This window comes from Oryza brachyantha, chromosome 12 (assembly GCF_000231095.2).
Source record: "Oryza brachyantha chromosome 12, ObraRS2, whole genome shotgun sequence".
Classification (NCBI taxonomy): domain Eukaryota; kingdom Viridiplantae; phylum Streptophyta; class Magnoliopsida; order Poales; family Poaceae; genus Oryza; species Oryza brachyantha.
The window spans coordinates 15,385,222-15,408,656 of NC_023174.2; the positions used below are offsets into that span (position 1 = coordinate 15,385,222).

Here is a 23,435-nt window from a genome sequence, read left to right on the forward strand (position 1 = left end):
AGAACAACCCTCGATAACACTACATTCTCACCCTGTAGAGATGCAATAGCAAACAAAGCAATCATCTGCATTAAGAGCAGGTAATTAAGGGATCCAGCAATTCCAAGTGGCCGTTTGGATCCAGAGACTTTTTTGTAGTACCTTGTCACATCGGATGTTTGGACGTTAATTTGGAGTATTATATAGACTGATAACAAAACTAATTGCATAAATAAAGGCTATTTCATTAGATAAATTTTTTAAGCCTAATTAAGCCACGATTAGCAAATGTTTACTATAGCATCACATTCGCTAATTATGGACTAATTATGCTCAATAGATTAGTCTCGCAAAATAGTCCAGAGTATGAGGTGAGTTTTATTAATAATCTATATTTAATATTTCTAATTAGTGTCCAAACATTCGACACGATAGAAACTAAAAAAGTCTCTAGAGGGTCTCAAAAGGGGGCAACAAACTATTTGGTCTATGTACATGTGCCTCTTGCTGATGTTTGTATAGAATCTTATAGATTGATAGGCATAAGGTGGCAATTGGTAAGCCACCTTTTGCTTTCAGTTTGCAGTCAAAGATTCTAGCCTACAACATTTCTGTTGTGACTTGTGTGAGTACTGACTGAGTACCAGGTACAGTTTATATTGTTCTCTCTCTTTTTTTCCATACTAAAAATTAATTCCAAGTAGACATCAAACAGACTATTATCATGAACAAAAAAAAACAAAGAAAACATTGAAGAAAGCTCGCAGTAGACATGAGCAGGCTGATTGATTGCAAGTGCAATACAAATCAAGGAATCGCCTGACAAACCAGTCAAGTTAAAAGGAACAAAAGAACTGAAATTCAAATATTTTCAGCAGAGTTTGTCTGGATTTCATCGGTTTCTGGCCGTAATCGAATCGGGATCATAGTTATCGATGAAACCGCTCCAGAGAACGAACGAAAGCACTTGTGATTCCCCTGCAGACACAGCACATTACAAATCCAGATCCTTGTCTGTCTGTCTGTATTGCCATTGGCACCCCCAAGTTAAAATTACAACAAAGAAGAAGAAGAAGAAGAAGAAGAAGAAGGTCAAACACCACATCTCTACAAACCATCTCTGAATGTGAGGTTCAGTAACATGATCTTGCTGCTCTTGTCACTCAAGTCACTCACCCAGATGATCACAGTAGCTTTTGGACGCAAAAGCCGAGGCTGGCGGCGGCGCGGTGTCAGGCGAAGCGCTTCCGGCCGTCGGCGACGGCGGCGAGGAGGCGCGCGACGCCCTTGGTCCACATGTCGTACTCCCTCTGGCTGCTGCACTCGAACTCGATCACCCGGTGCTCCGCCGTCCGGAGGCCGAAGTATCGCCGGTGCTCGCCTCCTTCCAGCAGGTGCCGCCCCGGCCACGCCGCCACGTCCCTGCACACGTCCACCACCACGTCTGCACCCACCACCACGCCGCCATTGTTAGTGACACGGAGCACGAAGCACCCATGGCCCCTCCAAACGTGTATCGTCGTCGTCGAACACTTACTCTTCTTCTTCTTGGTGATCGTCCCCGCGACGTGCCGGCTCTTCATCTTGAGCATCACCTGCAGCAGCAATGGCGGAATCAGGAAAAAAAAATTCCCTTCTCGCGAACCCGATTTCGTGTATCCAAGAACGCATTGGGGGTGTGTGTGGATTTACCGCGCCCGTTCGGTGGATGTAGACTGAAACCACCTTCCAATGCAAAGCTCCTGCAACGAGATGGAGTTGATCAGCGTCGTCGAATCGAATGGGAATGGAGCAGCAGAGAATGATCGATCATGGTGGTAGGGTACCCTTGCGGGTGCGCTTGAGGAGCTCGGTGCCGCGGGCGAGGAGCTCCTGGCTGCAGATACTGAGGAAGTTGTTGGTGTCGTCGTCGACGGCGAGGTCGTCGCTGACGCTGCTGCTCGTGTTGCTGCCGCCATGGTGGTGGTGGTGCTGCCGCTTCTGGGAGTTGTGCTTGTGGTGGTGGTGGTGGCCGTTGCCGCCGGTGATGGCGTTCTTCTCGACGGGGATCACCGCGGCCACGTTCCACACGTCCTTCAGCGCCCTCGCCTTCAGCGTCGCCGCGCCTCTCAACGCTGCGTGCATTGCACAAACGGTCAGTCATGGTGGTGGCTCGCCGGAGATGGGCGCCGTTGGTAGGTAGGGATTGGTGGCGAACCGGTGGCGGCGGCGGCGGTGATGGTGACGATGTCGCCGGGGGTCCTGACGTTGACGGCGGAGCCGACGGCGGCGGCGAGGTGGTCGCGCTCGGCGCCCATGGACTCGGCGGCCTCCACGCACTGCGCGGCCACCAGCGTCGCCGCGGACGCCACGGCCATGTCGGTGCGCGCGGCGCGGTCGTCCCTGCCGCTGCCGGACGCCGCGGCGGCGGTGGCCGCTGCCACGGCGGCAACCGCGGCCGCCACGGCCGCCACCGACACGGCGGCGTGCACCTGCGCGTTGTGCGCCCTTGTCTCCTCCTTCTTCTTCTCCTTCCTGTCCTTCAGCCACCGCCCCACCGTCTTCCCCCCGCCGCCGCCGCCGCCGCGGTACGGCTGCGGCTTCGGCGTGCTCACCGCTCTGCAAAACTGCATTTTTTTCCAAAAAAAAAATTTAATTAGCAAATAATTCCTATTAAAAATCAAAACTTTTGTTCAATGCATCAAATAAATGCACTCAATCTGTCCTAATAAAGTAATAATCCCCACAATCCTATCAAAAAAAATATATATTTCTTCAATGCAAAAGAATCATATTAATTCCATCTGATTGAAACTGCTTAACCAAATGTGGCATTCAACTCCATTAGGTGAACTGGAACAAATTTGTAATCAATTTGTGAACTTAATTTGAGCTACAGTAAAAGTGGCAAGCAACAACAGTATAGAACTGGAGCAGCTGCCAAGAACAAACTTTGAGTTGACAGGTTGCATCCAAAATGAGGTTCTTAACAGTGGCAACACACTGTACCAAATTATAATTAAAATTTTTTTTTCCAAAAACATCACATCAAATTTTTAGATTAAATATATATAAACATTAAAACTAATTACACAGCGATGGAGGAAATAGTGGGACAAATCTTTTAAGCTTAATTAGGACGTGATTAGCCATAAGTGCTACAGTAAACAATATGTGCTAATGACCGATTAATTAGACTCAAAAAATCTAAAATTTGTTTTGTAATTAGACTACGTTTAATACTTTAAATGTGTGTTTAAAGTTTTGACGTGATGTTTTTGTAAAAAAAAATTTGCAAACTAAACAAGGCCAAAGTGTGGCTGCATTTCACTGACCAGTGCTACTAACAAATCATTGTGCTTCCATTCCATTCCATGACGTTAATCTAGAGACCTAGGTAAACTCAATGGAGAATGTTGAGCGTGCCATAGGGCCAGTGCACACACCACTGAAGAAAGAAGAGAGAGAGAATCACTGACCCACCCAGCATGTCATGAGGAGGAACACAACAAGACATAATCATGGAGGCCATGAGCATGAGCCCCCAGGCAAGCAGCTTTCTGGAGAGGGAAGAGAATTACTTACTTATTACTAGTACTAGATTAATCTTGATTAGAGAACAGATTAAAAAAAAGAGTGGCATCATCAGGTTAGAAACAGAAAGCTGTGGGAGGAATCACACTTGATTAGGGATAAGAAAGGCATGAGGCTCAGCTCATCAGCTCTCATGGGGCAAAAAGGAAGGCAAGCAGCTAGTAAAGTTCAGAGGGAGGCAAGGGCTGCATAGGGCTCTCTGGCTCTCTCTGCAAACCTGCTGCTTTTCACCCAGAGATGGCAGTGAAGAGTGGGGGCACTGAACATGTTGCAGTCTTGCAAAGGGGCTTGCTTGTGGAAGCAGGAGACCACAAGGACAGAAATGGTAGCAAGAATAAAAAAAAGCTTCTTCTCACACACCAAGCAAACACCAAAGACCATCAAATCAAACACCTCTTCCTGGTCAGCAGCTACAAGAGTACAGTACAAGGGAGAAAGAAATAAAGAAAAAACTGAGGGGGTGTTTAGACCGAGAAAATTTTTAGGAGAAGTATCACGTCAAATGTTTGATCGGATGTCGGAAGCGGTTTTCGGACACGAATGAAAAAACGAATTTCACGGCTAGCCTGAAAACCGCGAGACGAATCTTTTGAGCCTAATTAATCCGTCATTAGCACATGTTGGTTACTGTAGCACTTATGGCTAATCGTGGACTAATTAGGCTCAAAAGATTCGTCTCAGGATTTCTTTCGTAACTGTGCAATTAGTTTTTTTTATCTATATTTAATGCTTTATTTAGGTGTCCAAAAATTCGATGTGATGTTTTTGGAATAAAATTTTGGGAACTAAACAAGGCCTGAAATGGGAGTCTTTGTTCTGGTTTCTTCATTTTTTTTCTGAACTTTGAGATGGCCCTAGAGGCTCATGTGGCAACAATAACATAACATGCAGTGCCAAAATTGCCAATCAAGTCTTTTGACCATCACGACCTGTCATGAGACATTGTCTCTCATGAGCCAATGCAAAGAGGAGCTGAAATTTGGTGGCACCCATGCATGGGATTTCTGTTCCTATCAAGACCACCCCAGCTTGACTGAGTACACAGTACACTGGAGGTAGTGAATTGACTCTGAATTCATTTCACATTGCTTTGTGATGCTATCAGTGTAGACATCAGTAAAGGAAGGCAAGGGAGGGAAAGGTAAGGAGATTCTTTCAATATTCAATGTGAGCATTGGTCAGGTTACATGGTCCAATCACTAGGCTTTGGTTTGTCTGCACAGAGAAGTTCTATACCCTATCCTGAAACTTGCTGATTCTTTTTGTCACCCTAATGGTTGCTCTACACCTGCTTAATTATAGATGGCATGATTCATCAGTTTCTAGGCTTGATAAGCTATTCACAAGAACTAGCACTGTTAAAGATCATGGCACATTGGCATGCCTCTGGAACTGCAGAATGGGATGAAAATGAGCAATCATTGCTGTGAGAGCTCAAAGGCACACTCCTAACAACTAGTGCAGTGATCCAGAGAACAATGTATCAAAAGGAGAAGAGAAAACCAGGCAGGCATGGAAGAAAAGGGGAATGATTTGGCCACATGATACCCCATTTTTTGTTGAGAAATTCTAGAGATGGAAATAAGAAAAAGATTATTTCCATCCATGTTTGAAATTCACAATACATTGTGCAATGCCTTTTTGGTGTGTATTCTGAAGCATGTGAGCCTGCAGAGAAATGGAATTGGAGCAGCAAAGTATTCCATTGGATGAAGAGAAAGGCATAAATTGGAATTCTCTCTTCCTGTGCAGAAAATTTTGTGTGAGGAAAGCTGCAGGGCTGGTGTGTTTGTCCCAGGGCCAGTCCCACAAGTTCTAGCACTGAAATTGACTAACCTGAAAGTGCTAAAGCCTACACAAATTAACCAAAGTTGGTTCGTTGTGCCTCAGCTATCCACAAGGAAAAGGGAATACACGAAAACACAAATGAATAATCAGCTCAAACTAAATGCACATAACAGAATAAAAGGATGTTTTTTTCCATACACACACTCTGCAAAATCACTGAAAATATCATAGAATTTCTTGATTATCTTATCCAAAATTGCCATAAGAATACTAGAACGACCAAGCCCCTCTAAATTAACAAGATTAATAAGCCATGCATCCATGAAGGAAAATGTTAATGTGCAGGGATCAGGAGAAGAGACCTTGCTGTCATCGACATCCGGCGAGACCGGCGGGCTGTCGGAGAGCGAGCCGCCGCCGCCGTTGAGAGGGCCGCTGCTGTGGGAGAGGCGGCCGGAGGTCAGCGGCGACACTTCTTGCTGCTCCATGAAACAAGTGAAGTTAGCAAGACACAAATTCAGAGTACCTATCTGCAGAGAGCTACTGTCCTAAACAAAACACAATTTAACAATAATCATTAAACATGCAAGAAAGTGTTGAAGAGTAGGAAACGTTGGTGCGAATTGTTATCATTAATTAGTTGGGATTAAATTGCAAGAACCAGAGAAAGATGGCTTATTTTGTGTGTGTTGTTCCACTGATTATGATGGGGAGAGAACAAAAAAAATCTTATCTTTGGCCTCTTCTTCTTGTCCTCACTTCAGTCCCAGAAGTACAGCAAGTCAGAGAACAGATGTCATTAAAGCAAGTAGGTGCTACTAATCGATGAGATTATATGAGAAATCAAACCAAACATGCGGTAGGTCGCTATGAGAAAATCAAACCTAAAAGTACGAGATAAATAAAGAGAAGTTTTTACTACAGTGGATAAGATTGTTGAACTTAAATTCATGTGTTGTCTGAGAACACAGAATGAAAAGCATAGGGAGATGCAGGGTAATCTCAACAACCTCTCACCTAGAAAAATGATTAAAATAATTAAAGTCTTAATCCGGTTGCTATTAGGATGGTGGACTCACTCACTCAAAGACAAGCTGAATTAAAAAAAGACCGATTTTTTTTGTGCGTTTTTTTTTTAAGAAAGAGAAGAGAGGATGAGGCGAGAACGAACGCACGCACCGATTGCGACATGATCCTGTCCATGATGAGCTGCGAGGTGGCCGCGGAGGCGAAGGAGAAGGAGCTCCCGGAGGCGGCGCCGTCGTCGAGCTCCCCGGACACGTCCTCGGCGATGACTGCCGCCGCCGCCGGCGGCGGCAGCGGCGCGGGGACGGCGGCGAGCGCGCGGGAGACGTCGACGGCGCCGGACGCGCTCCACGACCGCGACAGGAACTCGAGCGGGTCCCGCGGCGGCTCCGGCGGGCGCGGCTCGCCTGCCCCCCTGCCGGAGTTGTTCATCGGCGGCGGTTGCGCGGCGGTCTCGCGTTACGGCGGCGAGCGGTGGTGGCGTGCGTGCGTGGGCGCGCAAAAGGTGGTGGTGGTGGTGCTGCTGCTCTGCCGTTTCTTGGCTTTTGGGGAAGTGGGGTGGTGGTTTTATCGCGACTGGGTTCCTTCCACGGTCTCTGCAAACAACGGACAAGAGGGTTAAGGATTTAGTAACTTTAAGCGCTTTCTTTGAAAATTTTTAATTTTTGAAAAATTCTTATAAAATTTACCCATACAAGTAAATAATATTTGGGGTGTTGTCAATAGGAAAACGATTTAGTTCATCCAAAACTTTTTTATGAAATTCCTCTAAACTGAAGAGGGTCTAACCGTTTGTGCACGGTTTTAGTTATGCCGTTGTTTTTTAATAGTGATGATCGTATGTCACTCGAAAAGATGTGATGAAGTTTACTAGGATATGTTTCTTATGTTCGTTTGCTTTTTAGTATATTTTTTCCCATACTTATGGTTTGTGGTCACTTTGATTGTTTTTTTTATGGCATTTTTTTTGTCTATCGATGGTTGTTTCAAATATAATACAGAAGCAATATTGGTAATATATGAAAGTAGTGATAACTTTACAAAAGTTTACTAGTGTAATGCATAGTTTAGCGGGTTGGTAGCAACTCATTCATGCCTTGCGAGGGGTGGTGTGACGAGCGAGAAATACGCTCATTGTGTTTTTTGTCGACTTGCTGAGTATAAGTAGACGACAATTATATGATAGAAAAACAAAATTGGTAATATATGGAAGTAGTGACAACTTTACGAAAGTTTACTAGTGTAAAGCACAATTTAGCGGCTTGGTAGCAATTCATTCATGACTTGAGAGGGGTGGTGTCACAACGCAAGAAATACGCTCAGTGTGTATTTTGTCGACTTGCTGTGTAGTAGCAGATGATAATTATATGATAGAAAAACACTATTGGTAATATATGGAAGTGACGATAACTCTACGAAAGCTTAGTAGAGTAGAGCATCATTCTATGGGTTGGTAGCAGTTCATTCCTGACTCGTGATCAGGGATCAGGGATGGTGTGGCAAGCAAGATATACACTCTGTTGTGTATTTGTCGACTCGTTGGTCAGTAGCAGATGACAGTGATAAAAGACACGGGTAATGTCGTAGATACAAACTTCGAAATAATTTTAGTTGATCACGGCCTACATAGGTAATATGGTTAAAGTGGATCTCTAAGGAAAAGTCATAATAAGGAGGGTCATAGTATTTACCGATGCCTAGGAGATGAGTTACTCGCAAGAGGTGATTAACTATAGAAGTCATTGAGGAGGCTGTCAAACTTAATTGTGAATATGACGCTCAACAAATCTCATTTCCAACAAATTCAGCATGACATGAAGCATAACCTCCTTTGACCCTACAATGCTCAGCACATAGCAGCTAAATCAACTAATGGAGACTCACTTCGCAGTAGACCCTCTGTCAAAAGCAATTTAGTAGCTCAAGGGCTAACCATTACTTTTACAGGTAGCATAACATATCAAGCTTAATTAACAATTAAACCCCTCATATTAGCATTTCTTCGTTTCCAAATTACAAGTAGTGGCCCCACATTCCATGGAATTATTACATCTCTTAAAATAGCAGTACTAAAGTACTAACATTTTCCTCACTCACCGAATATAATCAATAATGCCGCAATAAGTGTGTGCTCCATTTGTTGTCAATGTTAGTTTAAGGTCTCATCTCATGCCTTTTTGGATGGGCCTTCTCTGCTTTAGTTTTTGTCTTCTCTTTTCCTAGATGATAAGAAAACATAGCAGAAATAGCTAGCGTCACCCTTTCCTTTTCTTCTTCTTTTTTTCCCTTAGGACATGCACAGTCAGAGCTACTCAATTGAGTACCCCTAAACGAAAAAGACATGCTACGTAGGACAAGGCTACACATAAGGCTCATATACCACAGTACACGGACCTCTAGGTGGGTCCCACAAAACTGTGCACTTTATTTTTTTTACTTTTTCTCTGTTCTCTCCTCTCTCTCTGCTCTCTCCTCTCTTTCTCTCTCTGTCTCCTCTCCCTCTCCCTCTCCGATAGCCGGCGGCGGCTCTCCACGGCGGTGGCGCACCGGAGCTGGCGCGTGGCGGAGTTCGACGACGCAGCGGAGCACGGCGCGCGGCGGAGGCGGCCCCGGCGGCGGAGTTCGAGGGCTTGGCGTCGCGACGGAGGCAGCCCCCAGCTCAGCTCGGCACATTCCGACGGCAGCGTGGCGGAGCGGCCGCGCGGCGGAGGTGGCCCGAGGGCACGGCGATGCGGCGGAGCTGGCGCATGGTGGAGGCGGCTCGACGGCGCGGCCGCGCGACGGAGGCGACCCGAGGGCACAGCAGTGCGGCGGGGGCTGCTCGAGGGCGCGGCGGCGCTCAGCGGCGCGACAGAGCTAGCGCGCCGCGGAGGCCGCTCGAGGTCACGGCGGCGTGGCGGCGGAGGCGGCCCGAGGGCACGGCAGCGCGACGGAGCTTGGTTGAGGCACGCCATGTCCGAGCTGGAAAGGAATCTGGGCTGGAGCTATATGCCATGTCATTGCACTGTGTATGGCCTTAGCTTCCATAGTTTAGGCCACGTCCGGCTTTATAAAAAGGAGGGTTAGTTATCTGGTACGAAAAAACTAGTAATATATTAGTACATAATTATTTAATTATTAATTATAAAAATATATAATAGATTAATATAATTTTTAATACAACTTTCCTATAATTTTTTTGCAAAAAATACACAATTTAACAGTTCAGGAAGCGTGCGTGCAAACAAAACTAGACAGTGGATAAATAGAGGGGGTGCCGAACGCGTCCTTAGTTCTTTTGTGCGTGAGACACGAAAGATGGAAAATTATCTAAATTTTTTATAACTATTTAATAGTACAAATGATAAAAATAACTACTACAAAATTAAAAATCTCATTTAGAAATATAAGATGATGAAGTTATATATAAAAACGTTTTTTTTTTGCAAAAACATACATTTGTTTAGTGGTTTGAAAAGGGTGCGCGTAAAAACATTGAAAAAAACTGCAAATAAGTTGGTCATTGGTTGTGTACACTTGTGGTAGATGTGAACCATGCCTGCCCCCACACTGGACATGGTAGTATGGAACTTGATCTATTGGATACTTTGGTGTTCTCAACAGCAATGGTCTTTTTTTTTCCTCTTCTAGCCAGAAGCAACCCTGGCTGTCTGAGGTGTACTGGCAACATACCTATGCGCTTTTCTTTGGAATAGTCATGATGATATTTTGTGTATTATTTGGGATATCTTTAACTTAATTTGTCTTTTTAAGCAGATGCATACATGGATGAGCTTTGGATTTTTTTTGGCTTTCTTCTCCGTGCGGAATTGCAGAATTCAAGTTGAACACATGTGATGGGCAGAATTATATTATGATTTTTTTTATGAGAGATTGATTTGTAGAGGAAAAAAAGGCAAGTTATTTTAATTAGCATGCGGTAAAAGATGATATATGATTTAATTAATTCCTATGGATGTAATGGTGATACTATTTTAACCCTTATCTGTATATTAGTATATACAAGGACCAGATTTATATTGCACATCCCATCGCGTATTTGCAGATATCTTATTGTCGAAAAGAAATATACGGGAAGATTAACCATCCCAATACCCACATTAGTGGTTACAGTGCCAAGGGCACCGAAATTAGAGCTTCCAATAATATGATTTCATCAACATAAGTGATGGGGACTGCCATTATTTCTGATGTGATCTTGTGTTCTTGTACATACGTGGGAGTGCACTAGAGGCATGAGCAGCTGATGCAACCACCCACAGCATGCATATGCAGCCACACCGACTCACACTGTACACAACCACACACACCATTTGATCATCTCCAGCTCTTTCTTAGGCCGCGTTCGGCGAAGGGGTGAGATACTTAACTTACCTGGCACGGAAGACGCAGTAATAGATTAGTATATGATTAATTAATTATTAATTATTTAAAAAATATAAAATAGATTAATATGATTTTTAAAACAACTTTTCTATAGAAAATTTTTATAAAAAATATATCGTTTAGTAGTTTGAGAAGCGTGCGTACAGAAAACGAGGAAACTAAGTTAACCCGCCAGTTTAGCAGTTGGTCAGCAGTAGGCAGTAGCCTACCCTGCTGGCTGGGTCACTGCATGGTGGGCCCCACCCAAGCAAGGGCTAGCTAGCACAGTAGCAGAGTAGCAGCTGAGCTACCTTCACCAGTTCACCTCCATGGATGCATGATTTTGTTTTGCACTGCAGGGTGGTGGTGGCCAATGGCAGGAGCAGGAGAGGAAGTTTAGTTCCAAACAATTTTATACAAACATTACATCGAATCTTTGGACATCTAAATAAAACATTAAACATAGATGAACCAAAAAACTAATTGCACAGTTACGGAAGAAATCTTGAGACGAATCTTTTGAGCCTAATTAGTCCATCATAAGTGCTATAGTAACCAACATGTGCTAATGATGGATTAATTATGCTCAAAAAATTCGTTTCGCGGTTTCTAGACTAGCCGTGAAATTCGTTTTTTCATTCGTGTCCGAAAACCCCTTCCGACGTTCGGTTCAAACGATTGATGTGACCTTTCTAACAAAAAATTTTGTCAACTAAATAACGCCTAAGAGAAGAAAGAAGAGGAAATTCTTGTACAGGCAGCAGCAATGCAGGCAGGCAGAGACAGATTTCGCTGTGGTGCTTTGATGATTGGTTAGTTGGATGGCTGGCTGGCTGCTTTATGGTCTCCATCCATCAGGCCCACCCAGCAGTGATCCTTGAGATTGCTGGTCAGTAATCACCAATGGACAGCAGATGGAAAATTTTCTTCCGTCCTGTCCCTGAATTCTTCTCTTCTTCTTTCTTCTTCTGTGATTTTTGTCTGAAACCATGTGTATGCTGCTGATGGTAACACTAGCAGGCATTGTTTAGTTACCAAAAACTTTTCTTAAAAACATCACATCAAATCTTTATACATCTAAATAAAGCATTAAATATATATAAATATTAAAACTAATTACACAGTTATAGAGAAAATAGTAAGACGAATCTTTTGAGCCTAATTAGTACATGGTTAGTCATAAGTGCTATAGTAACCAACGTATGCTAATGACGAATTAATTAGACTCAAAAGATCCGTTCCACAGTTTCCAGGCAGGATCTGAAATTTGTTTCGTAATTAGACTATATTTAATACTTCAAATATTTAACCATACGCGCGCTGATGTGACCTTGCTCTCAAAATTTTTTTAGGAACTGGACGCAGTCTAAGCTCCAGCTGAAGCCAACTGAGGCTTCTCATGCAGCACAGGCATGAAGCTACAGCCTCTCTGTTGTCGGTAAGTGAATTACAGGAATGATCAATAGATCAAGCAGTAGTACCAACCAGCTGGATTTGCATTGTCACTATACCCCGCGAGCAAGAGCCTTAAATTCCCCTGCAATTCTTGCTCGAACCGATGAAAACTTTACTTATGATCTGAACGAAAATTCGGTTTTGAGGTTAATTAGCTAGCTCTCCTCAGAACACAGCAGCATGTGTTATGCCGGTTTCATATATACTGCATTTCATCGGCAAATTAGGCGGTTTGACAAATGACAGTGCCTGAACACTCTGCAGTGGAGAGCAAGCACAGCACAGCACTGTGCAAGAGGACAGTGATTACTATGCACGCATCAGACGACAGCAGGTTTCAGAGGGAAAGAAAAGAGGGCGATCGATCGATGGGGCATTCGAGCGAGTGCAGCAAGCGAAGCGAGCACAGTGGAATGGCAAGACGGCAACAACGGCAAGTGCAGTCGCATTCAAAGCCCAGAGTAAAGAAAGCTAGCTAGCAGAAGCAGAAGCAGCAATGGCGTCAGTCAGATTGCCAAATGCATCATCAGCAGGAGCAGCATCAGATCACCGGCACTGTTCAGAATGAGAAGCTAAAGAACCTGTCCGTACATCAGCCCACACTGTAGTCCTGTAGACTGTAGACAGTAGAGTGTAGAGTATGCTCTAGCTCTACCATGCAGGCCGCCTGCACCAAGGGCGGACATACTGTGGGGCCCACACGTCAGTATTACAATTCCTAATGATTCAACGATCAGAAACAATTTGATATTACGAGATACCAGTATGTTGTTAACTTTACCCTTCTCTTTCGATCTCCAGTTTTCTCATAGCCGTATCGATACAGCCTGCAACTGCAATGGCATTGCTCGCTACTCCTCCTGAACAATGGAAGAACAGCCGGAGAAACTGACCACGTACGAATCGAATCGAACGAACTCGAGCTTCATGCTGGCCTGGGGTAGCTGCTGCATGCATGGACTTGGAGAGTACTGCAATGATCATAATCGATCGCATGAGAGGAAAGCTAAAACCTAACCTGTCAAGGATGGATGGATGGGAGGGGAGGGAATATTCCTCCTCCTCCTCCTCCTCCTAGCTCGAGCCTTTTGATGATGCCAATCTGCAACGAGGAGAAAAGCCATGCATGGAGAATTTTGAGATGCATGCATGGTGGCTGCACTTGCATGCGGAGATGGAGGCCTGCGGCTGCAAGAGGTGATCAGGGAAGAACAATGTCTCCAAAAGCTACTACTAAGCACGTGATCTGCCTGTAGTTTATTATACAATTATACTCCTATGCTGCTATACTAAGCACTAACTCTTAATGTACAGTAATGTGTATTTTTTTTAAGATAATGGATTATATTAAATCCGGCCTCTACACTTTATGGAGGTGTACACAGCCTGATAGTCACAACAAGAGTACAAAAGACTCTCCCAATATATGGATACAACGTAATTAAAACAGTTCAAAATTAAGGTGGATAACTGAAATCTAAGTTTCAATCCTTCTTCTAAAGTTCCACCCAGAAGTAGAAAAAAGCTCCATCATTCGCTTCTCCAAAAGCTTGCACTTTGCGATTACTTCTTCACCTTCGTCTTCCTTAAAAAGCAAAGGCCAAAGTCTTGTCAATTGAGTTGCTTTGAAAATTACCTACAAGAAAGATATGTGATTATAGCCATTAAAGACTAAGTCATTCCTCCAAAGCCACAAAGCCCAACAAATCGCTGCAATGCCCACCCAAGTTTGTCTTCTAAGTCTAGGTTCAAAACTTCTTAACCAATTTCCAAACAAGTGAGAACAATTTCGTGGTTGCTTGATTCCAAAAGTAAGATAGATCTTATTCCAAATGTATCTAGCCATTATGCAATCAAAGAAGAGATGTTGTATTGACTCATTAGAGTTACAAAAGCTACAAAGCAAGCTACCCTTCCATCTTCTTTTAGCAAGATTATCTTTTGTTAGAATCACCCCTTTTTAATATACCAAAGGAAAAATTTAATTTTTAAAGAAATCCTTAGTTTCCAAATTAAAGATTTCCTAGGTATTACACCGTTAAACATAAGAACTTTATACATGGAGTTAACAGAAAACAACCCCTTTTATTGTTCTTGCAATAAAATTGGTCTTGCTTATTGTTCAATTTAACATTTACCACCTTTGAGACAATATCAAACCAATCATCCAAGTTTTTTGCCCATAATTGCTCTTCTAAAAGAAACATTAAGGGGGTCCTTACTAACACATCGGCTACAACCAAGTTTTTATTTCTAACCAAGTTGTACAAGGTTGAAAATTCCATTTGAAGGGATTGGTTTCCCAACCAACGATCCTCCCAAAATCTTACTTGTTTCCCATTATTCACTATGAAGTGGCCAAGTGTTTGGAAGGGTTCTTTTGCTGTCATAAGGCCAGCCCAAAAATGTGAATCCCCGATTGTTTTTGGACCTGAAAAATGGTTTTCCTAGCCAAATATTTTTCCCTTAACAAATTCTGCCACACACCCTCTTCGTTGATCAACTTAAAGATCCATTTACTGAGCATACACTTATTTTGAGTCTCTAAGTCTTTGGATTCCAAGCCCCCCACACTCCTTTGGCTTACATAGCACGCTCCACCTAGCTAATCTATACTTCTTTTTATATTCATCACATTGCCAAAAAAATCTAGATCTATAATAGTCCAGTTTCTTTAAAACACCTTTAGGAATTTCAAAGAAAGAAAGCATATATATTGCTAAACTGCTTAGCACTGAATTGATAAGCACTAACCTTTCACCGGTTGAAAGAAATTTTCCTTTCCAACTACTTAGCCTTTTCTCAAACCTCTCCTCTAGTTCTTTCCGGTCCTTATTCAAAAGACTTTTCTAATGCAACGAAAGCCTTTGGTATTTTAATGGGAATGACCCTATATCACAACCGAAAAGAAGAGGAAAAACATTTTCCCTTTTTTTGGCCTTACCAAAGCAAAACAACTCACTCTTATGAAAATTGATTTTTAGGCCAGATAATTTCTTGTAGGCACCTAGTACCATTTTGAGATTATTGGCCCCATCTAAATCATTTTCCATAAAGAGTATAGTGTCATCTGCATATTGTAGGATAGACAACCCATTATCAACTAAATTAGGTACTACTCCTCGTGTCATATCCCTTTCGGTCGATCTACTTATAAGAATTGCCAACATATCTGCCACCAAATTAAATAAAATTGGTGAAAGGGGATCGCCTTGACGCAATCCTTTTTTTGTTTGAAAATAGTGCCCAATTTCATCATTCACCTTTATCGCCACGCTTCCTTCTGACACTATTTTATCTATCCATTTACACCATCGATTCGCAAAGCCCTTCATCCTCAAGGTTTGCTGAAGGAATCTCCGGTCTACCTTTATCATATGCCTTTTCGAAATCAAGCTTCAGAATCACCCCATCCAATTTTTTCCTATGCATCTCATGCAAGGTTTCATGAAGAATGATAGCTCCCTCCATTATATTTCTTTCTTTTAGAAAGGTGGTCTGCGATGGCCTTATGACGTTTTGTGCTACTAGAGCGATCCTGTTTGTCATAACCTTTGTAAAGACTTAAAACTCACATTAAGTAAGCATATAGGTCTGTATTGTTGTATTGTTGAATTTTCTTTGCCTCCTTATTTTTAGGAAGAAGAGTAATAATTAGTTTGATCTATCAAAGCTTAGGGGCATTGGATCTTCTTCAAGCTCTACCCAATGATCTGATGATTACCACCACACATCCTCATCCTCTCTGTAACTCTGGCTGCATTCTTTCGTAGATAAAGATGAAAGATTATCTGATGATTTTTATGATAGTTATTTTATGGTATAAATAACAAAGTTAACTACAATAAAGTCAAAAATTTTATTTTAAGATCTTTTTCTAAAACATATGTCTTTTAACAGTCCGGAAAACGTGCATGCAGAAACCGAGAAATAGAACGCAGCCTGTGTGTGTGAGAATTATGATGGGCTGACGGCCTAGCACGAATGACCGGCCCAGCAAGTTGGGCCGTCATGGGTCGGCCCGGTAAGAAGATGGCCTATCACGAATTCGCGGGCCAGATTCGTGCGGCCCAGTGGCTCGGCAAGTTTGGCGCCACCTCGTCACTCTCTCGACGTCCCAAATCTAGCTAACCTCCGGCGCCGGTCGCCGGCCATTCGCCGGAGAGAGGATAAGAAGCATCTGGAGCATGCGAGATTTTCTACCAGATCACTGCATTCTTCTCTCTACCTTCCGAAAGTTCAGAGCTTCTCATCATCGAATCGGTTCCAAGTTCCAGCAAGATCAGATCTCAGTATCTCACCATCCCTGAATTCGGTTCTCGCGTTTGTATCTGGATCTTCCAAAATTCTTTCACTCCGAATTAAATGAAACCGGAGATCATCCCTGTTACTGCACTTATTGTTGCCAAGCTCCGGCTTCGACTTTCCAGTGGCAGCCATGGCCGGCCCATTCATTGTTCTACTGCCTGTCCCCCTGTTGGCTGCTGCTGCAGCACTGTTCAGGCCTCCAGGGTCCAGGCTAGCACATTGAATCCTCGCCATTGTTGCTGTCTCCGAGCTCATAAAACCCATCAGGATTCTGCATCGCCATCACCAGCAGCGTGCAGTACAGATCAAGGGATTCAAAGGCACACATTACTCACTATTCAATGCACCATCATTACTCATCACAAGCACAATCATGTGAAAGAAGAAGCTAGTCAAGTCATGGAGAGAAGGTTGGAGACCTATTTGGAGAGTTTCAGTCAGCTACAGCTTCTTAACAGAATCTCCAACTCTTTTAAACAATCTAAATTCTTACCTAGTTTCCAAGAATTGGTAACTGCAAAATAACCTTTTTTTTCCCAGATTCTCACTAGCTTGTTATTTGAAATTTGCTCCGGTCCAACAAAAAATACCTCAATGTACCGGTATCTCGAGGTATCAAATCGTTTCACACCACTGAATCTAGCTGAGTAGGATGTGCACTATTAGATCCAATGACCAGAAACGATTTAGTACCGTGAGGTACCGGTACCTCGAGTTACTTTTTGTTGGACTGAAACAAATTAACCTCTTGTTATTTACCAACTACTTCTCTGAATCTGCAGCTCCCTCAAACAAATGTTTGAGTCCCGCTACGGTGCTCTCTATCGGTAGTATAAATGAATCTAAACCACTCATCTAATTTTATTATAGGGTTTAGATCTATCTCTATTACCACCTTACATGACAGTAGTAGAAACACGGTGGGGTGTAATGGTCCACAAAATATGGTATGGAAAGGTAAAACCGTACATTTTCCCTATTCAAAAGAATATGTCGTCAAGTATGTGCTAGGAAGCAGTATGATCTGATGAATGGATAAAATCCTCTTATGAATAATTGATAAAATACTAAACGCCAATATCACCCCTAATTATTAAGTTAATAAAGTACTAAAATATCCTTATAAATCAATGGTCAAGATCTATTCTATCAGACTGATAGTACATACTACCAGTAGAAAACACCCTAGCGTTTCTCACAATGTTTTGGGCTAATTGAGTGCCATCGGATCATTAGCCCCGATGAAAGTTTGCTCCAACGGTGTTTACTACTCCATCCATTACAAAACATAAGCATTTGTATTATTTAAATTTTATTTTACAGTATAACCATTTCTTTCGTGGTACTACTTGTCACACAAACATTCTGGACACAAACATTTACCATTTCTTTCATATTTATTGAGGGCTACTGAAGTTTTTTCTCCTTAACATTAATCTCTGCTTAACAACCTAGAAATACGTATATTTTGAACCGGGGAGTACTGGTTAGTATTAAGTATAGCTATCAGTAGCTGTAGAACTTGGAGACCTTGGTGATGGTAGATTGGTAGTACCATCTTCTGCTGAGTTGTGCCATGTGTGACTTCTGGAAGATGAGTACTGCTGCTATTTACTCAGGACAATCCATACATGCATGATACATGAATGAATCCACACACTGCACACATTTCATGGTTGGGTTTCAGTAAAAAGGTAAAAGAGTAGCAGTACTGGTTCACTCACCACATGCAGGCAATGAAAAACCTCCTTCAAATCCCCCAATTACAGCACATATAATCAATATTGTCCATCTCACATGGGGACACTGATTACTAGCTAGCTGGTGCATGCTCACATTTTTCTTTGCTCTACCATTTTTGCAGTGAGAGATGATCAGATGAGTGTTTATTAACAGTGCTTAATTGTGTTGTGGGTACAGACTACAGAGTTGCAGATATTTAACCTGACATTTCCCTTCACTAGACCATTCTACTGAATGATGTGCAAGAAAAGCAGCAGTGTATAGGAGTATATTTGGAGATTGCAGTTGCAGCAGAGGCATCTACGGAAGATGTGTGAGGCTCTAGAAGCATCTAGAAGCTGCGGCTGACATTACTATACCACCTTTCTGCAGCTGCAGCTGCTGCCTTGGAGCAAGAGCTTCTTGTGTGCAGACAGAGATGGGGAAGGCGGGTAGGTGGCTGAGAAGCTTCCTGACCGGGAAGAAGGACAGAAAGGGCAAGGACAAAGGTGACGGCCAGTCGGCGTCGTCGACGATGGCGCCGACGACGACGCCGTCCGCTAGGGAGAAGAGGCGGTGGAGCTTCCGGAGGCCGGCGGTGGTCACCGGCGGCAAGGAGGCGAGCGCGTATAGCCAGGGCCAGGGCCAGGGCCAGCTCGCGTCCACGTCGTCGCACTGCTTCTCCGACGTGCAGGCGGTCGTGCATGACCAGCTTGCCGCCGTCGCCGCTTCGCCGGCGCCGGAGAGGACCGCATATGACGTCGTGGAGGAGGCCGCGGCGACCAAGATCCAGTCGGCGTTCCGGTCGTACCTGGTTCGTATCGATCGTACGCCATTGATGAGCCAGCGCGCTGCCTTGTCGATCTCTGAAGTGAGTTTTCCGTCCATGGCCATGACGATGATGTGGGCTGCGTGCAGGCGAGGAAGGCGCTGTGCGCGCTGAGAGGGATGGTGAAGCTGCAGGCGATGGTGAGGGGGCAGCTGGTGCGGCGGCAGGCGAGCATGACGCTGCACCGCATGCAGGCGCTCGTCGCCGCCCAGAGGCGCGCGCGCGCCGAGCGGCTGCGGCTCCTCGACGAAGACAAGCACACCCGCTCCCCGCGGCCGCCGGCCAGCCGCCGCTCCTCGCCGCAGCACCACCGCTCCGGCCGGAAGCCACTGGTAAGCGCGTACGTCATTGCTCTCGATGGCAACGATCATGCATGTGACATGGGAGAAGCCGAGAAGGTGACGGAGGGTGTGGTTTGGCCATGCATGGCAGGAGGTGGTGGACAGGGGATCGGAGGAGAACGTCAAGGTCGTCGTGGTGGACAATGGCGGAGCGCCGCCGAGGTGTTGCGGGAGGCGCAGCACGTGCTGCCCGACCCCGCCGCTGAGCCGCACGACGGCGAAGGCCGAGCTGCCCCAGAAGGTGTCGCCGACGGCGTCGGCGCTGACGGACGCGAGCGCGCGGACGGTGAGCGGCCGGTTCGAGGACTACTTCTCCGCCGCGGCGTCCGAGGCTAGCGGCGGGCGCCACCACCACCACTGCGGAGCAACCGGCGGCGCCGACCACGCGGCGGCGGCGCTGCACCTCTTCCCGAACTACATGTCGAACACGGAGTCCTCGCGCGCCAAGGCGCGGTCGCAGAGCGCGCCGAGGCAGCGGCACGACCACCAGGCGATCGCCTCGCCGTCCCCTTCGCCGTCGTGCGGCGAGTGGAGCTCGAGCGACCGCCGGCGCAGGGCGTCCCTGGACCCGCGGGACCTCCCCGCCGGAGGCCCGCGCATGGAGCGGTGCGCGTCGCAGGCGCGCGCCAGCGCCAGCGCGGCGTGCCCGTGGGCCGTGAGGCTGGACAGGTCGACGGCGTCGCTCGCCGGCAGCGACTGCGGCTCGTCCACGACCGCGGCGGAGCGCGCGTGACATTCTGACACGAACGCGAACACGATGGCCTCGTCTCGTCTTCTGCTGCGTGAAGAAGCGATCACTCTCAAAGTCTCTCAAGCCTGAATTGTTTTTTCAGTGACTTGAATAATCGACGGTAGAAGCTGACAACCTGTTGCTTTTTTTTTTTTTGGAGTGATCTGAACAGTGACATTTTTTTTGTGTGTGTGCGCGCCACTATAGACATCTGAGTGAATTTCGAATTCAGAATTATTTCTTTTTGTTCTGATAGTATTGAATTGCAGTAGTTCGATCTATGAGGTGATACTTTCAGTTATGGCCCTGCATAATGTATGAAATGATTATAAAAAACAATTTATTTGGGGTGGGGGGCAAAGTAGGATGTCTAAAAATGACTTTATTTTTGGAACAGTTGCAGTATTATAAATTAATCATCATTTTAGGACGATTGCAATATTATAATTAATCATCATTAGAATAATTATAATATTTGAGACGTTCACATCATTTATTACACAAAACATATTGTATAGGTTTTTTTTCACTAGCCTTATATCAACTACAACCTCGTAAAATGTTACACACATATAATTGGTTTAACATTCATTTTCTACAAATTTACGATTGATACAAATACAAACAATATATAGGTTGCCAAGTTTTACAATAGCTCTATTCCCATTCCCATTTACAATCTCCTCAAGCTACTCGCCCCGCCTTCTCACTCCTCCATATCGACCAGCAATGGACATGGCGTGATGAAACCACTCACTATGTCTGTCACACTGTGAATGGCTGTATCCCCTCGTAGCATCGTCACGACTCCCAAGTACATGACGATAATGATAAAGTACGAGCGAAAATCACTATGCAAGATCTAGAGGTTAGCAATCAGCGCTATGACCAAACAAAGATTCTAGGCTGATACGGAGTACTCCTGTGTACTGGATATTTTCCAAAATATAAGTGTTTATATAATTCAAATTATACCATAGTATAAACATTTATGTACTAATTCACATGATTTTAATCATTCAAATAATTCCAGAGCCAATCATATACTTAGAAAAGTAACAATATAATCAATTCAAAATTCAATAATTAACCAAACTAAAAAGAATTTTTTTTAACATCTCTTTAACCGATACTAAACTAAGGCCCTATTCGATTTGGAGGAATTTTACAGGAATTTTAGAAAAATTGAACTGTTTACTTTGAAATTCCTGTAAAATTCATGTGATCCGAAAAAGCCCTAACTAGAAATACTTATATTTTACAAGTTGCTTTCATAGGGACCATAACAGAATGACGCTGAGACGGAGGCGAGGGGTATAAATAAGGGAAACTTTCCTATAAATAAAGGAGGCAACTACATAGCCTGTGACGATTGTCTTAATCAGCCACAAGCATAGTCACACATTTGACTAGATGTCGGAAGCGGTTTTCGGACTCAAATAAAAAAAACAAATTACAGATTCCGCGAAGAAACTGCGAGACGAATTTTTTGAGCTTAATTAATCCGTCATTAGCACATGTTGGTCACTGAAGCACTTATGGCTAATCATGGTCTAATTAGGCTCAAAAGATTCGTCTCACACTTTCTTCCATAACTGTGCAATTAGTTTTTTGTTTCATTGATGTTTAATGCTCTATTTCTGTGTCCAAAGATTCGACGTGATGTTTTTAGAAAAAAATTGTAGGAACTAAACAGGGCCTAAATAGAAAACTCTTCCCTATAGATGTGACTTTTTCAGAAATAGAAGGAACCTCCATATGTATGCAAAGTTATTGCAACGTAAAATCTAAATGCTTTAAATACAATTTTCTCTTAAACTACTCATCCAATCGATGATCCGATTAAATCATTATAACAAGATCTCACATGATTATATTTTGATGAAAAATAACAAATTATTTCTTAATGCCGTAACAGGTTACTTAACTTTTATTTTTACTTGCATCTATAATATATATATATATATATATATATATATATATATTGCTTTCAGACTTTACTAAATTTACTTTTACGACTACAAAGTAATTTAATGAAATCTAAAAGTAATTTAGGTATATTATAAAAGTAAATTATATTTTTCATAAAATCGTAATCATGTGAGATCTTGTTATAAAGATTTAATTGCTATGAACATAATGGTGTCATTGGATGGGTAATTTAAGAAAAATTTCCAAAAGAAGAAAAAAAATAGTATAGAAACATAAGAACGTTGGTGATGTGACTACTAAAATTCGGAATGTACCGTGCCTCACGTGTTTTTTCTGTCCAATTTTCATTGAGTGGGTCGTGTTTTTTCTGTCCAATTATCGTTGAGTGGGTTGAGTGACGATGCCACGTGTCAGCGATCCATCGGGCGCAAGGAATCTATATATATGATCGTTGGATGTTTTAGCACGCTCTGATTAGGCCACGTGGCACCGTCCGTTGATCTAAGAACGTAGCCTGCCCATGTCTGTCTTGTAGTAGCTATATATATATATATATATATTACTTGCACCCAAGTTTTCAAAAGTGATCCATAGTCCAATGGATGGAATGGTTAGCTCTCAACCGGAAGGTTTTACTTGGCTTTTGTCCCAGCGAGCACATCCATAATTAGCGCATGTTCCAAATTAATTGTAAATACGACGTTAGCGAGCAAAGATATTTCTACATATAAATATTTTATTTGTGTATAAAGTTATTAATATAAAATTTACGTCTAAATCCGATTCAATACACTGTTTTAAAATTGCACGACATACAAGGCTGGTATGTGGAGAAGAAGAGCCTACATGGAAAAAATAAATAGAAAAACAAGAGAATAGGAAAAAAAGAGAAATAACGAGAAAGGTAAAAAATTGAAAATTAAAAGATTGTTATGCAATATATGCCAATATTTAAAATTGAATATTTGCATCGGATAAAAAATTAAAAAATATGGACCCATAGAACTTATTCAAAAATAACATAAAAGATTTTAGTGTGCCACCATCTTTTTTTTTTAGTTTAATGTGTTTAAAGTATTGAGCATAATTTAATATTCTCAATTATAAGCTTCCTGATGTAACGCTTGTTTCTCAAATCAAATTATATGTTGACCATAACTTACTATACCCAACTCGACGTATAATTTATTTTCAAAACTTATTTTAATTTACACAATTAAAATTAACTTAACCCGGTGCAACACATGAGTTTTTTCTAGGTATATATATAAATAATACAAATTTCACTATTTTGTGCCTGTCAATAAAGTGAAACGCAAATGCATTGTATAGCAAAGTAATATTTAAATAAATATTATCTCCTTATATAATATAAAACTAAAAACTT

The 23,435-nt window shown here is 43.1% G+C and overlaps 2 protein-coding genes across 2 annotated transcripts; one reads left to right on the plus strand and one right to left on the minus strand.

Moving 5' to 3' along the window:
* Window positions 1-773: 773 nt before the first annotated feature.
* On the minus strand, window positions 774-6,817 carry LOC102708767 (VAN3-binding protein-like). The gene is made up of 7 exons (XM_040529464.1): window positions 6,520-6,817; window positions 5,703-5,819; window positions 2,177-2,585; window positions 1,806-2,093; window positions 1,672-1,721; window positions 1,517-1,574; window positions 774-1,423 (listed from the first exon to the last, which is right to left on the minus strand). Exons 1-7 carry the CDS (start codon window positions 6,796-6,798, stop codon window positions 1,212-1,214), a joined length of 1,413 nt encoding a protein of 470 aa, XP_040385398.1. The 5' UTR covers window positions 6,799-6,817; the 3' UTR covers window positions 774-1,211.
* Window positions 6,818-18,422: 11,605 nt separating this feature from the next.
* Window positions 18,423-20,119, plus strand: LOC107305385 (protein IQ-DOMAIN 14-like). The gene is made up of 3 exons (XM_040529885.1): window positions 18,423-19,030; window positions 19,135-19,377; window positions 19,478-20,119. Exons 1-3 carry the CDS (start codon window positions 18,656-18,658, stop codon window positions 20,117-20,119), a joined length of 1,260 nt encoding a protein of 419 aa, XP_040385819.1. The 5' UTR covers window positions 18,423-18,655.
* The last annotated feature ends 3,316 nt before the right edge of the window (window positions 20,120-23,435 follow it).

Coding starts and splice junctions, on each gene's coding strand:
- LOC102708767 (XM_040529464.1), bottom strand. CDS start 6,798: ATGAACAACTCCGGCAGGGGGGCAGGCGAGCCGCGCCCGCCGGAGCCG. Junction 2,094..2,176: donor CACCGCCGCCGCCGCCACCG/GTTCGCCACCAA, acceptor CAATGCACGCAG/CGTTGAGAGGCGCGGCGACG. Junction 1,424..1,516: donor GATCACCAAGAAGAAGAAGA/GTAAGTGTTCGA, acceptor TGGTGGGTGCAG/ACGTGGTGGTGGACGTGTGC.
- LOC107305385 (XM_040529885.1), top strand. CDS start 18,656: ATGGGGAAGGCGGGTAGGTGGCTGAGAAGCTTCCTGACCGGGAAGAAG. Junction 19,031..19,134: donor CGGCGTTCCGGTCGTACCTG/GTTCGTATCGAT, acceptor GGCTGCGTGCAG/GCGAGGAAGGCGCTGTGCGC. Junction 19,378..19,477: donor GCTCCGGCCGGAAGCCACTG/GTAAGCGCGTAC, acceptor CATGCATGGCAG/GAGGTGGTGGACAGGGGATC.